The sequence below is a fragment of the Prunus dulcis genome, chromosome 8, assembly GCF_902201215.1.
Source record: "Prunus dulcis chromosome 8, ALMONDv2, whole genome shotgun sequence".
NCBI classification, from domain to species: domain Eukaryota; kingdom Viridiplantae; phylum Streptophyta; class Magnoliopsida; order Rosales; family Rosaceae; genus Prunus; species Prunus dulcis.
The window spans coordinates 13,282,080-13,296,150 of record NC_047657.1 but is presented as its reverse complement, the minus strand read 5'-3'; the positions used below and the strand labels follow the sequence as shown (position 1 = coordinate 13,296,150).

Below are 14,071 nucleotides of genomic sequence, written 5' to 3'. Positions count from 1 at the left end.
TACCCTTGTATACAACAAGTCCTAAAACTCCAACCGCCAGTGTTATTGCAAGAGGAATTGTCAAGGGCTGACCAGTTTGAGTAACGATGCTTTTCATGCTGTTAGTTCTTACTGTGGATTTTTTTTCATTTTTTTTAAAAAATAATTAGTATAGTCGTGCTGAGTATAACCATGCGACTATACTCTTTAAAAAAAATTTGTAAAAAAAATAAAAAATAGGTCGTTTAGACGCTAGTAGGTGTGTTTTTTTTATATAAAAAATAAATAGTACCATAGGCGACTATACTGGGGTCTTTATTTCTTAATTTTTTCAAAAATAAATAGTATGGCAACACAGCTATAATTTTTAAATATAATATATTTAAAGAGTATAGCCACCTGGCTATACTCGTAGTAAAAAAGGGCCGTGCGGCTTTATTTTGTAAATATAATATATTTAAAGAGTATAGACGAGGGGCTATATTGGGGTCTTTTTTTATTTATTTAATTTTTTTAATAAATAGTACAGCCGCACAGCTATACCGGGGTGTTTTTTTCTTCTTAATTTTTAAAAATAAGTAGTATGGCCGCACAGCTATACTGTGGTGTTTTTTTTATTTTAAAAAATGGTATACTTAATTTTTTTTTTAAAATGCCTTGGTGCTAGGCGGGCGCCTACCAGAACAACAATTTCAAACAACGTTTTATGGGTATAGTAGTAAGAGAGGTGAAAGTATTCTTCATGTAAAGTGTTGAGGAGTAGGAGAAGAGGCAGTGATGCTTCTTCCTCTTCCTCACTCTATGGAGTTTTCCTTTAGGACCTACATAAGAAAAGAACGGCTAAAATTTGATTGCGAGCATAGAGTTTTTGAAGGGAATAATAATTTATTCATTGAACTTGATAAATGAAATGGTTTAATAATTGAAAATGAGATTATTCAGACTCATAAATACATATAGAATTATTTGGAAAGCCCTATACAATGTACGAAAACAGATTCTCTTTTTTGAAGTTGCAACAACTATTACTACCCATAGCAAGCTCAATAAACTTACCTATATTCATTTTTGTTTGTCCACTATCACTATTTACGTAATAAATCTGTAATACTTTTATCACTAAATTATACTCTTGAAAAAAAATAAAGTTAAAAATAACAAGTAACAACACAATATTGTATCAAACTACTAGCTTTCACCCCACCTATGGTAGGAGAAACACTCTCATGCAATAGCTATAACACTTTTTTCTATTCCGACTAATAATGAAATGACATGTGGACTAACGTTTCCACGTGTCATTGTGTTATTGGTCGATAATAGTAAAACAATGCTATTCCCATTACAAGAAAGGTTTTTTTTTTTTTTTTTTTGCTGTGGTGTGAGAAAACCTTGACAAACAATAGTTTAAAAAAAAATTACCTGACAAAAAAGAGAAGGTGGCATTTAATCTCACCCTTCGGATGTGGGAACACCTCGTGGTATTTACCAAAAAAAAAATTAAAAATTGTATAAACCGTTAACCCAAACCCGGAAAAAGTTTTGAGGCAGTATCAGCTCCAAAGTCCGAGTCTCGTTTAAGAGATCCGCCCAAGTCGTCGACGCTCGACAGTAGAATAGAGAAGCCAGAACAAAAACGCGAAGCGACGGAAGAAGAAAGAAGAGAAGCAAGGGAAAACCAGGAGAATCGGTGAGCAGAAAAATGGAAGTGGAGGTTGACGAGAAGGAGCTGAAAGCCGCCGGAGCTGAGCCGTTGACCGACGGACGTCATGGCCTCCGTATCCATGGTTGGGAAATCGAGTCTCGCAAGCGCTCCATTCTCAAGTCCTCCACCCTCGAACTGTATGCTCTTGATTTGATGCTGGGTCGCTGTTCAAAAGTTTCAATTTTATTTATTTTCAAGGTAGATGCCATGTTAGGGATGTTTCTTGATGTGGGTTGTTGCAGGTGGGAGAAAAAGCTTGAGACATATCACATGCCAGAAATGGTGTTTGGGGACAGTTGTTTGGCTCTGAAACACGTTAAGAGTGGCTTTACAATTCATTTCAATGCATTTGATGCTCTAGTTGGGTGGAAGAAGGAAGCTTTGCCACCAGTTGAAGTCCCAGCCGCTGCTCAATGGAAATTCCGAAGGTAACCCATTGGCTTCTTTTATGTACTCGGATGGACTTTTGTTTTTCTGTTCTTTCTTGGGTAGCTTTGTGACACTCAATTCTATAGCGTGTTACTAAAATGTGTACCTCTTTTGATTTCAAGGGTGATTGATTGATGCTTTAGGAGACCCTCCATATGCTTTGTACTATCTGAAGTATGGGAATAATTTTGTAGAGCTAAATTAGACTAGCAAATTCAATTGACAGGATAGAAATATGTCTCGACTTCTGTGCCAATTTATTTTCTGATAACTTTGTTGTGGAATAGAAATAGTTTTGTCTTGATGGTGGGTGTGAATCTGTCGATTGAGTTGTTGTTGTTGTTTTTTTTTAAACACAAAAACAAACAAAAACAAAAACAAAAACAAAAAAAACTGATGGAGATACTGGTCTTCGGTCTTACATTCCTTTTCTCAATTTGCAGTAAACCCTCCCAGCAAATAATACTGGACTATGATTATACATTCACAACGCCATACTGCGGAAGTGAAACTGTTAAGTTTGATGCAGACAAGGTGCACATTTTATCTTTTTCTATAGTTGAGCATTTTCACTCTGTTTTGTTAAACCTCGTTTAAAAGAAGGAACTACAAGGCTTCTTGATGCAAAGCCTTTCCATTATTTATTTGACTGTTGTTTATATTATGATAGTGATACGAAGTATTCTTTAAAAAGGAAAGATAGTGATACTATAGTATTAATTCATATTTTATATGGCAGCTTGAAGGAGGAGAGATCTCTAAGGATACCTGCAATCTCCATTGGGAAGACTGCAACGAAAAAATCGATGTAGTTGCTTTGGCTTCGAAAGAGCCTATTCTCTTTTATGATGAGGTGGGTATCCTGGCTGATAACTAGAAGCATATTCATAGGCTGTGCCAATGCAGACATATGCGTTTATCTACTCTTTTCTTTTTATGTGTATACCTGCCATGACAAAAGTCATCCTTTTAACCTCTACAGGTGGTCTTGTATGAAGATGAATTGGCTGATAGTGGAGTGTCACTTTTAACTGTAAAAGTGGTAAGTCTTCAATCTCCATTTTCCCCTTGTGGCTTACTCTGCTTTTCCAACAATATGACGATGGCAAGGAAGGACTTATCATGTACATTTTGATTTTCTAGAGAGTCATGCCAAGTTGTTGGTTTCTCCTGTTGCGATTTTGGGTGAGTCAATTTCTCTTAATTCACTTACATTCCTTCCAAGCACAATTATCAATGTAATTTTGGTAGATAAAATTGTTTTGGCACAAGTTCTTAATTTGTTAATTCTGGGACTTACTTAAGAAGTATTCTAACTAATTGGAAAAAGAAAATACCAAGCTCTTTGGAAACTTCATGATTATATCAGTCACTTCTTCTTTCTGTTTCCTTAATGTTATAACTTACCGATTCAGATCTTCTTACAGCTTAGAGTTGATGGAGCACTAATGAGACTAAGGGACACTCGAATGCATTGTGCTTTTAATGACAATGCAAGTCCCACTATTCTTCGAGAAATCTGCTGGAGAGAAGCCACATTTCAGGCTTTATCTGCAGTAAGTTGAAGTTCTGTGCTTGCATACAAATTATAATACTGCCTTTCTTTCTGACACTGTCTCAAATTATTTAGTTGTTTTGTTTACTCTTGGGAAACAAAGAGATGCTCTGAACCTCCCCCACTTCCCAAAACTTATTTGATTGTTGTGTGACTTGTGGAAAATGAACAGGCATTTTCTGTTCATCAAATTTGAACACGGTTTGTATTCAAGGAAATTTTTGTAAGGATGTAAGTTGTATTCAAGTCAAGCTTTGCTTAAGTGTAATGTGGTGGCATGCTACTCTACATGGGATCTGGTTGCTGTTTTATCTTATGGACTTGAAATAGATAGTCAGCTAACTGAATTTTAATAAACTAGCAACTGTATTTTTCTCTAAAGGTGTTTTCTAATAGTTCCTACTAGTGATCTTCCTATGGGACCTTTCTAATTTTCCTACCAGTAGTATTGTCAAAAGAAAGAAGTTTTTTTTGTTGCGCTGTGCATGAAGTATTTTCTTTTCTCATTTCTTAATTAAATGGTGCAGAAGGGATACCCTTCTGAAGATGCTGCCTATAATGATCCAAGCATCATCAGCCAACGGCTTCCTGTGATCATGCATAAGACCCAAAAGCTAAAGGTACCTGATAATGTGTAAGGCTGTAAATTGTCTCCGTGCAAGAGTTTCTGTTTTGCTGGGTTCTATTGAATGTAAACTTTTCTTTTCACGTTCACATATTCTCTTACTCTTTCTCATGTTTATTAAGTTATCTTGTTAAATTAATTTGAAAAAGTAGAAAGAAAAAAAAAACGAGTACTTTATGCAAATTTCCTATTTTTATATTTGTATCATGCCACCACAATAATTGTGGGGAGAGCTGAAAGCAAAAGCAATACAACATGAATTAGTAATAAGGTTGCAACTTTCATACGAGATTATAATTTATTTCTATAAATAAAATGCTCTAAAAATCAAATTAAAAAATGGTTTACATACAAACATTCAGGATGCGTCCCTGGACCTTGGCTTAAGAGATATGGGGTGAGGATAGATCCTAGTTTAACCAAAAAACAAAAACAAAAAAACAAAAAAAAAATATCTGAGAGACCCATGCGTTGCTAGTGTAGAACGTCCATTGTATAGAAGTTGAACTAATTGACCACATCCCCTTTATGCTAATCTAAAGGAAGTTCCCTTAGAAATAAAAAGAAAAAATCTATAGGAAGTTCCAGATGGTTATCCCATTATAAAGTTTAAGAATAATCTTAGCATCAGTTTATATGTGAAAAAGAAAATGTGTCAGAAAAACAATGTCCTCTGATATTAAGCAATTCTAGGCAATGGTATACGAAACCAGATAGAGGGAGTGCATGTGACAGGTATGCATCTCAAATAGACATAATGTTTTATCTGACATATAGAAGTCAGTATAGGAAACTGATAAATTGGGATTGTTGATGTGTTCTCCAAAAGCATCTTTGTCCTTTTTTTGGTAGGATAGACTCCATTGGTAAGGATATCACTTGGGATCTCATGTTTTCCGTTGCTGGCATGGTATGTGTAAGAATTACAGCCACTAGCCGTTTATCAGTTTAGGAAGGCAAAAGAAAAGTACAGGAAAATAAATGCTAGGCACCACATAGAGGCACTGATTTGGGAGGAATAGCATAAAATGATAACTGTGGAAAACTTCCAAATTCTCATATTATCTTATTCTTTGTGGAGCTTAAGGAAGTAAAGTTGTACAAGTGCAAAACTCTTTCTTTTGACTTACAACCTAGGTGTGCGGTCTTGGCCCTGGCTACAACCTGCTGAAACTTTCACATGCATACAAAAATATGACATGTCAGAACTTTGTTGTTACTTTCAAAATCTCTGAGTTTTTAGAGTTGCTAATCTGCCTATGCTTTGACCTTTCTGAAGGCCTCAGGGATGTAGCTTTTGAGTGGTAAAAGCAGGCTGGGGTTAGGGTGGCTCTTAGGCTAGAATCTTGCCAAGTCAATATTGGGAAAAGCCATAGCATTGTTTGAGCCATAGATACAACAAAGCTAGAAGTTGATAATCAGTAGCAGAATAGAAAAACCTCATAAGAACTCATTTCCATGAGACATAATGCACTTGAGATTATTGCATGCATCATGGAATAGGAAATAACTTCAATATTATAACATGCCTAAAACAGTAGGAACTTCTCAGTATCTTTCCTAGTCTCATTGAGTAGATAAACAGAGGATGACTCTCCAAGTAGGCCTCTAACCTATGCTAGTTCTGTACTTGGTAGAAAATAATTGAGACCTCTTCCAAAAGAAAAGTCATAAAACAAAGTTCCAAACTAGGGTAGTAGGATGGATGGATCAGAGCCGAAGGTTTAAGTCAAGCTTGCATGGCTCTGATTGTGGCTCTAATACTTGTGAATCCAACCGGAAGCTGCCTGGCCACATAGAATCCATTACATCGTCCAGTGTGAAAGGCCTCATGCTAAACCTTGTATTTGCATCATTGAATCTTGCTACAAGTGAAGTTTCATCTCTGCTTGGCTTGTGCACAAGTGAGTGGGGCTGAACGCTGAGTGATCTAACCGTGGAAGTAGTGAACGGAAATCCCATCATTGACATCATTCTTTGAGACTGGTATCTTCTGGCTGCACCTCTTTCTCTCTTGTGGGCGTTCTGGTGACCCCCTAATGCCTGCGAGCTGAAGAACTTCCTCATGCAGAAGTTACAGGAAAACACCTTGCCAGAAGCTGGTCTTGACTGTGAGTCTGTGTCTCCCTCTGTTGAGAGCAAATTCCTACCTAGGCTCAGGTTCAGCCACTCTCCTGTATTAAGATCTTCAGTTTCTTCTTTGTTATCGTTGTTGATCAAAAATCTGTTTTGCTCTTTATCTAATATTAGTTCACTTTCACGTTCTCCTTCCCCCTGGGAGATCATTTCTTCTCAAATCTCAAATTGGGTGAGGGTTTCAAAAGGAAATGGATGAATCTAAGCTTGTGCAATGGTTTGAAATGGTTGTAATTGACTGTTTGAAGGGCTTGATCAAAGAGAAAAAGAGGAAAGAAATGGAGAGAAGCATTAAGAATGTAAAGTGGAGAATGCCTGTTTTTTATTTTATCTCATCTCAATGAAGTGGCCCCTACCTTGTGATGCTTGGTGCTCCAGGGGACAATGTCTATGTCATCTTCACTGTTTCCCTTGTTAAAGTTTAGGATTCCTCACTTTCATCTTTCTCCTTTTTTTCTGTTCCTCAAATGACATCAACTTTACATCCTTCCTTTTGGAGTAACCGGAAGAATTACAGAGTTGACAATCCTACAACATTACTAGTCAAAATCATTCTTCTAAATGTTTATTTAAAGTGTGTGCCACGTTTGCTTCTTATCCACACCAATTATACAACTTGGTTTCTGTTTAACTTAAGTGGATTTGTGAGTATGATGATGGGATTTTTCTTATTCTCAATATGAATCTCTAGGTTATGGTGCATGACTTGATCAATAGGAAAATCACCTTGCACGCAGTAGTTTTCTTCTCTTTCTTCTGTGAATTTCTTCTCCTTAGTTACCAACAGTAATTAGTAAACTCTAGTCTGTCAAAAGTTCAAAACACAGTCCGCTTACATCACTCCCTGCATATAGGACATAAGTTTTTAACCCACCAGACAAAACCCTTTCACGTCAAGTAGGTATCAATTGGCAGTAAAGACGGGGCACCTACCAAACCAATATGCTATGCTGAGTGGAGATGAGTTTATGATAAGAAGCTTCACAGTGCAGCTAAAATATTAATGAGTGGTGGTAGAGTTACTCTCGTTTTAATTGCCTCATGATTTGATGTGTTGTGGTGGAGTGATTGGGGCCCAGAGAATTGGCAATAATGGTTAAAAAAAAGTAAGCAATTAGCAAACCAGATAGGGTGGTATCGTGGCTTGCAAATTTTTAAGTGTTCCCTTTGGGACAATAGTATCTGCGTGGGTGTCTTCCTGCTGGGACTTCTTGATGTCCCTTTTCGAACTGCTAGTGGTGGGCAATGTGTATGTACAGTAGGAGAAGTGCGTTAGGAGCCACCTGTACTTCTATTCAGTCTTTCTGTGACTTAAATCAAAGCTAAAGACAAAAGGAGCTCGGTTGCCCTAAATCTCTCAACACGCACACACAAAGATAAAAGTTGATCAAAAGATATAACAATAACCAATGAATTCTGAGCTTTCTGAAAGTTTGCAGTCCTGTTCATATGGAGAAACACTTGTGTGAAACAAGAATAGCATTGTTTTGTAATTTTTGGCCAATCACAGTATGTCATGCGTGTCAACTTTTTCACATTCCATCTGTAATTGGCTAAGGATAGCAAAACAAATCTACTCTCCATGTCGTCCAAGTTTTTCTGATTGATATGGCTGCTGTAGATAAGAGAGTTTTGATTAACATTTCGCACAAGTTTTTATAGTTGATATGGTTGCATTAATTATACAGAAAGTTCGTGTAGGGTACTAAAACATCGTCATGTGATGTAATTAAATTCACACAAAGGAGGAAAACTTTCACAACTTACCTTTTCATGTTTGCACAAGGTATTAAGACAAAGTTGCAAATAAGTTAAACAATGGTTAGCCTTGTGATAAGAATCGGAGAAGTAACATACATAAAATTCTCACTTGGGGTCTGTTTGGCACTGACTTTGGAGGACTTTGTTTGGCTGAAAAAATGTTTACATTCTTGTGCTTAGTAAAGCACTTATGACCAGTAGTTTTAGTGATAACCCAATTGCCCAAACCCACCCTCTGTTCAGTATTATCACTTGCTGTGTTATGAAGATTCTTGAAGATTGGAACTGCTCTGTCAAATATGTCTTTCGAGAGCAGAATTATGCTACTGATGACTTGACTGCCAAAAGTTATGAGTTTAATCATGGCCTCCATGTTTTTAAGAAACTCCTGCTTTTCTTAGAGCCATTTTAGATGTTGATGCTCGAGGTGCTGCTAGACCTCGCCTTGTTCCTATTTAATTGTTTCTGTTTTGGAGGCGTTTCCCCCCTGTACTCAAAGGAAAAAAAAAAAAAAAAAAAAAAAACTTATGAGGAGAAGAAGTATTTTCTGCATAATTATTCCCCAAGCGTGTCAACTTGCAAATGAGCACCTAAAAGAGTGCCCACTTTAGTTTGTCTGTCAAACTTTTAAACCCTTTTTGAAGGTGAAAAGATATTTATGGGTACCCTCTTTTGGGGTTCTTTAACCCCCTTTTCTCATTAAACAAAAAGATATTCATGGATACCACCTCCATGTGAAGGCTTTCTCCTCTTTCTCCTTTTCTCTTGCATGCATCTCAATTGGTTTAGTTAACTGCACCGGATGGAGAAACACTTCCATGAAGCGGGGATAGCAAATCAGTGTTATTCCTATTGTAATTAAGTTTTTCTTCACTGGATGAATATGAATTGCTGAAGACAAGTTAATCTCTTTAATGGTTTATTAAAAATTTGTGAAATTAAAATTTTAAAAAAATCTTAATTCATAAAAGGGGCTGAAAATTCAACTCACGGCATGATTTCTGACTCAACAGTTCGTGAGAAAACTGAAGAAACAAAAAATTTACTGGAAACAAGGAGGAAGATGCAAAGTGATCAAGTGTGTTTGCCCATTTTTTGAAGACATTTGATCAGAATTCATGAAAAGGAATGTGTAGGAAAATGTGCCTTAAGCTTGTTTGCTTTGTCTCCTGTCACCGTGTGGAGCTTTATTGTGGACTTTTGGTATTCATCACATTTTTTCGGGGAATTCAATTTTGTTGCTAATTCTCTAGTCAGAAATGGCGAATAATAAGGATTTCGGCTTTGACATTCTTCATGAACCTCGTATTATTATAAAGAGTTTTTCGATTGTTAATGATAATAATTGATGTAACAAGTACACGTGGTTCTGTGCCATATATAATCAGTTATGGTGTGTTTACTAATCAGGAATTGAATTTTACATATGGAGATTTCCTCCGTTTATTTCGCATCAAAGAATTAAAAAGTGAGTGGAGTCCATACAAAATTAGGAATTGAATTCTTGATTTTAGAGGAATAATTCTTGGATGGGAGGTGGTATTCTAATTCCTAAAGAACTAACCCTTTAGGAAGTTATTTTTTTTTTACGCATTATATCCTCACACAATTTTGAAATTTTCAAATTTGTCATCTACTTTAACCCAACAATTAGGACATTTTTGTAATTAGCACAACTCCTACCCGAATTCCATATGGTTTAGTAAACAATTTCAATAGAAATCTGGAATCTAACTCTACTCAATCCATATGGTTTAGTAAACAACTTTAATAGGAATCCAGATTCTAATTCTCTTCAATCCAACTCATACTCAATTCAATTCATCCTCAATTCAATTCATTCAAATTCAATAACGAATTAATAAACATGTTATTAATGTAATCTCATGTCGTTGGTTACATTACATATATGACTTGCTAATATGATTAGAAAATGTGATCCATTTCTTTCTTGAAGCTTTGAATGAATGGAGAAAATGATTACTAATTTATTATCGATCTCTTGACTTTCTTTGTTTGCAACAAATGTTGAACCTAGATTCGATTAATTTCCTGCCCCACTTCAATGCGACTTGAGTTAAATCCACCTGTGAAAAAAACCTTTGTTGAATGTCTCCTTGTGGACTGTGGACCACAAGAGAAAGTGGAGATGGGAAGAACTTGGTGTTCACTTGGACTTTTCCTCTTCATGGATTCTCTTCAAACAGTAGCCCATATATGTTTGAGTTGAGAGCAAGTTGCAAGTTGCATGTGGCCCCAAATGCTTCTTTGTTACAAGAATGAACTGAAACTTTGCATCGACAGCTGACATTGACAGTGGCCTTTCACTTTCTTTTTTTCTTTTAAAATCAACATTTGGTTTGAGTGCAAATGAGAAAAACCAACTTGATGTTTTGTGTTTGTTTGAGATGCTCAAACGAAAACGAACCTTCTGTTACCACTTTTTATTTATTTATTTATTTTATTTTTTAACTTTAATTTATTGGTGATGTTATATTTGATTACCATTAACACCAGTGATAAACTTCATTAAAAGTTTTAGCTAAATATAGAATCGTTGCTCAATAATCTCCTAGTGGTAAAAGCATATTACTTTACAAGACGGCAAGAGTTCAGGTCTCGTTCTCCCTGCATTTGAATAAAAAAGAAAATGATTATCGTTCTTCCCATACATCCAAGTTTAGATTTTGAATCTCTCTCCCCAGTTGGCTCTCTTGTAACGAAAAAGGTATCAAGCAGCTAAAGGAAAAACTTGCAACAAGGACAAGGAACCTCTAATCAGAAACCAAACACGAGCTAAACTACAAGGGTAGTAAGATGAATTTAGCTAACTCATGTCATGCCCTACAGAGCTGTTCGACCAAACTTGGTGCGATTCGGGTGCAGACCTCATCGATTTACAGCCAAAGCATGCTACATGATTGAAGTTTGCGATAGATTTAACTGTTTTGAGAAGTGCTTAGGCAAACAGAAGATTACCAAATTTGGCAGTCGTCTACCTACACATTGGCCACTAACCAATAAAAGAACAACTATTTCCAACACAGGATTCATGAACCAGCTTCTCCAGCTTGGAACCTCATCCTCTCCCACAAACAGATCAATGCAATGTGCAATGGGCCATACTTGCACAAACTAACAGCGACACCACTTGTGCTCTTCCTTCTCACAATATCAGCATCCCATGTGATTTCAAGTCTCTATTATGACACTTGCACCGGGAATAATTATCGATATATAAACAGAATCACGAGTCACAGATGCATTATAAGAGCTATTAGGATCTTTGGAAATGACATGAAAACCTTCCACCTAGCAACAGTATTGATTGGAGTTGCAATTGAATTTGTCTTCTTGTTTTTAGAGTCTCAGCTTCCTAAAGGGAATAATGAATTATCACAAAGTGATAGAAGAATGGGCTTTATAGTCCTGCTACTCTAACACAGAGCTTTTAGCATTTGTGCATTATCAATATAAACCCAAAAATAAGTACAAACAAATGCTGCAAATTTAGAACAACTGACATTATTATTCAAAAGAGAAAAAACTAATATAATGTTATAATCAACAGAGACCCGTGAAACAATTAATCACAACTCACAAGACAGAGAAATTGACCAAGATTCAAGAATAAGCACTGAAGTTCAAACACCCATAAACCTATCCTTATCAGATGAACTATCAAGTTTCTTATTAAGAACAAAATATAAAAGGATCCTAATCCAAAAGCACTCATTCCTACAGGATACAGCCAAACTCTACGATCAACCCCAATATATAGTTGCACTCAACTATGCTGATCCAAATGTCTTTTCAAGTCCCTGCAATTGCATAGCAGAGGGGCAGAGCTGTGTAAGAATTTTAAATCAAATTGGCAGTAACAAACCAAATTATAGGTTATTCCATGAAATCCAAGCATATCAAAACACTTGTTCTGGTTATTCCCCAACTCCATGCTTAAAATGAATATCCAGACTAATATTTGCACCAAAATGCGAGGATATTCTTCCAAATCAAAAGGTTAAAAGTCAAACAGCTAACAAAATCCCATTTGCAGCATAAGTTGAATGCAGTGATGCACTCGAACATAGCAAGAGTTTTAACATAAAATAAAAATAAAAGATTTAGTGCATGTGACAGATTGAAGATAAAACCATATAAGCAGCTTTTATATAAAAGCTTTCCATTTCCTTTTAATCAACAAAGAACATTTTTGTTCTATTATTGAATTTATGACTGACGGAATAAATTACATGCCTACCCAAATTGCAGCAGTTTTTTTCAGAAACAATGATACCATAAGAATGTATCATAAGCAGAAAAAACAAATACATAGGTCCAACTAATGAGTCATTCCCACTCCCCACCTTTAGACTAGCAAACAAATTATGCAGAGAAAAACTAACAAAAGCAAAGAGTCCATAGGTGTTTCTTATTTAACATGGGGAAAAAAAATATATCAAAGCAATTATTGACTAAAAAGAACAAGTACTCGATGCAATCACTCAATTTTATAATAACCTGAAACAAGAGAGAAAAAGTAATTAAATTTGTTATCTAAGCACGTTATTTGACCAAACACCACTCTGTTTACTCAAATTCAAAATTGAAAAGCTTAGTATCTGTAATGTCCAAACAAGGAATGAAAGAGGACCTACAACGATGCATCATTCTCCTGCCTTTGGATGATTGGAAGTCTGTGCGCATCACCCGTCTTTTCTGTTCCTCCCTATCAATCCCAATCCCAATTTCTTCTTAACAACCAATCTTAATATACTTACAAATCCTACCTAGTTTAAAAATCATTCTATCAATCAAACACTGTCTAGATTTAAATGAGCCAACACTACTTATTCTACTTTTACGCTCTCCCGGGCCATCAGCCGAAGGATTGAGAACAAAACGGCAATAAACATTTCTTTCAATTTTGTCATGTGTCCTAGAATCAGCAAGACTCACAAAGAGACTACTAGCGATCCTGACAAGTACGGCAGAAGGTACCATGTGACAACTCGCAACAACCACGCGCATTGACAGCCAGATGAGATGTGAGGCAAGTTGCAGCCGTCACACTGTGCATTGGCAAAAGCGATTGTATGCAGCCCAGTTCTCCCAAGTTCCTAAAAGAAACAAAACAACGCCAGTAAAAATGAGAAGACTATTTGTTATACTCATACCATAAATAAGTAACCACTATTTTCAGATTCCAGAAGGCAAATGTCATAAAAAGAACTCTTTCATAATGTAAAGCAACCAGATATGAAATAAAAAGAAAAGGGTACACTAAACAACTATAGAAATTTCATGATCCAGTCAATTGTTGCAAAGGGCAAAGAATAAGAGACGTCCTCCCAGAAAATGATTGGGTACTTAATCCATTTTCTCTTCCCAATTACTCCAAACAGTGGAAATGAACAGAAAGACAAGATTTTGCCTTTAAATTTCTTTTCTTTTTCTAATGGTGAACCAAACATTTCGCTTGTTTCACTCTATTCTAGACCATGAAACCCCAAAATCACACGATTTTTCCAGTATATTTGTGAAAAATAAATCACCAAATCAACAGATATCATCAGATAACAACGCATTGATTCAATTTCCTCCATTTTCTCAGCAACCAATCAGCAAATAACATATAGGTGAAAAATAATCTCTTTTTTTCAAAGGAGAGACTGAAAGGGGACCTGGGAGAAGCGAATGCGAGGCGACGAGGAGTGGAGACAGTCGGTGGACGGAGACGACGGAGAGGTGGCGCCGAACGGAGCGACGAAACCCTAGCGGTAGACACCAATGACCGAGACAACGAACCAGCTGAGCGCCAAGCCATTTTCTGAGTTACTGTTGCCGAGAGTGTGAGTGGCTTCTCTGGCGAGGGCTTTGT

General features: G+C 36.4%; 3 protein-coding genes across 8 annotated transcripts; 1 reads left to right on the top strand and 2 right to left on the bottom strand.

Annotated features, from left to right (window-relative positions):
• The first annotated feature begins 1,471 nt into the window (after positions 1-1,471).
• On the top strand, positions 1,472-4,489 carry LOC117612157 (TIP41-like protein). 2 transcript variants are annotated; one of them, XM_034340909.1, is made up of 8 exons: positions 1,472-1,821; positions 1,927-2,112; positions 2,557-2,647; positions 2,853-2,966; positions 3,096-3,155; positions 3,257-3,298; positions 3,541-3,669; positions 4,196-4,489. In XM_034340909.1, exons 1-8 carry the CDS (start codon positions 1,682-1,684, stop codon positions 4,304-4,306), a joined length of 873 nt encoding a protein of 290 aa, XP_034196800.1. In that variant the 5' UTR covers positions 1,472-1,681; the 3' UTR covers positions 4,307-4,489. The 2 variants fall into 2 exon arrangements, with proteins under 2 accessions (XP_034196800.1, XP_034196802.1); XM_034340911.1 differs by lacking the exon at positions 3,541-3,669 and having other exon boundaries at positions 1,517-1,821.
• A 1,164-nt stretch (positions 4,490-5,653) lies between these two features.
• LOC117637478 (zinc finger protein 7-like) lies at positions 5,654-6,901 on the bottom strand. Its single transcript, XM_034372374.1, has one exon. It carries the CDS (start codon positions 6,577-6,579, stop codon positions 6,004-6,006), a length of 576 nt encoding a protein of 191 aa, XP_034228265.1. The 5' UTR covers positions 6,580-6,901; the 3' UTR covers positions 5,654-6,003.
• A 4,798-nt stretch (positions 6,902-11,699) lies between these two features.
• On the bottom strand, positions 11,700-14,071 carry LOC117637532 (protein NUCLEAR FUSION DEFECTIVE 6, chloroplastic/mitochondrial). 5 transcript variants are annotated; one of them, XR_004587189.1, is made up of 4 exons: positions 13,875-14,071; positions 13,150-13,310; positions 12,849-12,919; positions 11,700-12,011 (listed from the first exon to the last, which is right to left on the bottom strand). XR_004587189.1 is itself a non-coding variant. In XM_034372441.1 (3 exons), exons 1-2 carry the CDS (start codon positions 14,015-14,017, stop codon positions 13,160-13,162), a joined length of 294 nt encoding a protein of 97 aa, XP_034228332.1. In that variant the 5' UTR covers positions 14,018-14,071; the 3' UTR covers positions 11,700-12,011; positions 13,150-13,159. The 5 variants fall into 5 exon arrangements, 3 of the variants coding, with proteins under 3 accessions (XP_034228332.1, XP_034228333.1, XP_034228331.1); XR_004587188.1 differs by having other exon boundaries at positions 12,849-13,310; positions 13,875-14,070; XM_034372441.1 differs by lacking the exon at positions 12,849-12,919.

Bases quoted from the DNA above. Each gene is read 5' to 3' on its own strand.
- LOC117612157 (XM_034340909.1), top strand. From the start codon at position 1,682: ATGGAAGTGGAGGTTGACGAGAAGGAGCTGAAAGCCGCCGGAGCTGAG. The intron at 1,822-1,926 runs GTATGCTCTTGA...GGGTTGTTGCAG, and splicing joins AAGTCCTCCACCCTCGAACT to GTGGGAGAAAAAGCTTGAGA. The intron at 3,299-3,540 runs GTGAGTCAATTT...ATCTTCTTACAG, and splicing joins TTCTCCTGTTGCGATTTTGG to CTTAGAGTTGATGGAGCACT.
- LOC117637478 (XM_034372374.1), bottom strand. From the start codon at position 6,579: ATGATCTCCCAGGGGGAAGGAGAACGTGAAAGTGAACTAATATTAGAT.
- LOC117637532 (XM_034372441.1), bottom strand. From the start codon at position 14,017: ATGGCTTGGCGCTCAGCTGGTTCGTTGTCTCGGTCATTGGTGTCTACC. The intron at 13,311-13,874 runs GTCCCCTTTCAG...TGTTTCTTTTAG, and splicing joins CTCGCATTCGCTTCTCCCAG to GAACTTGGGAGAACTGGGCT.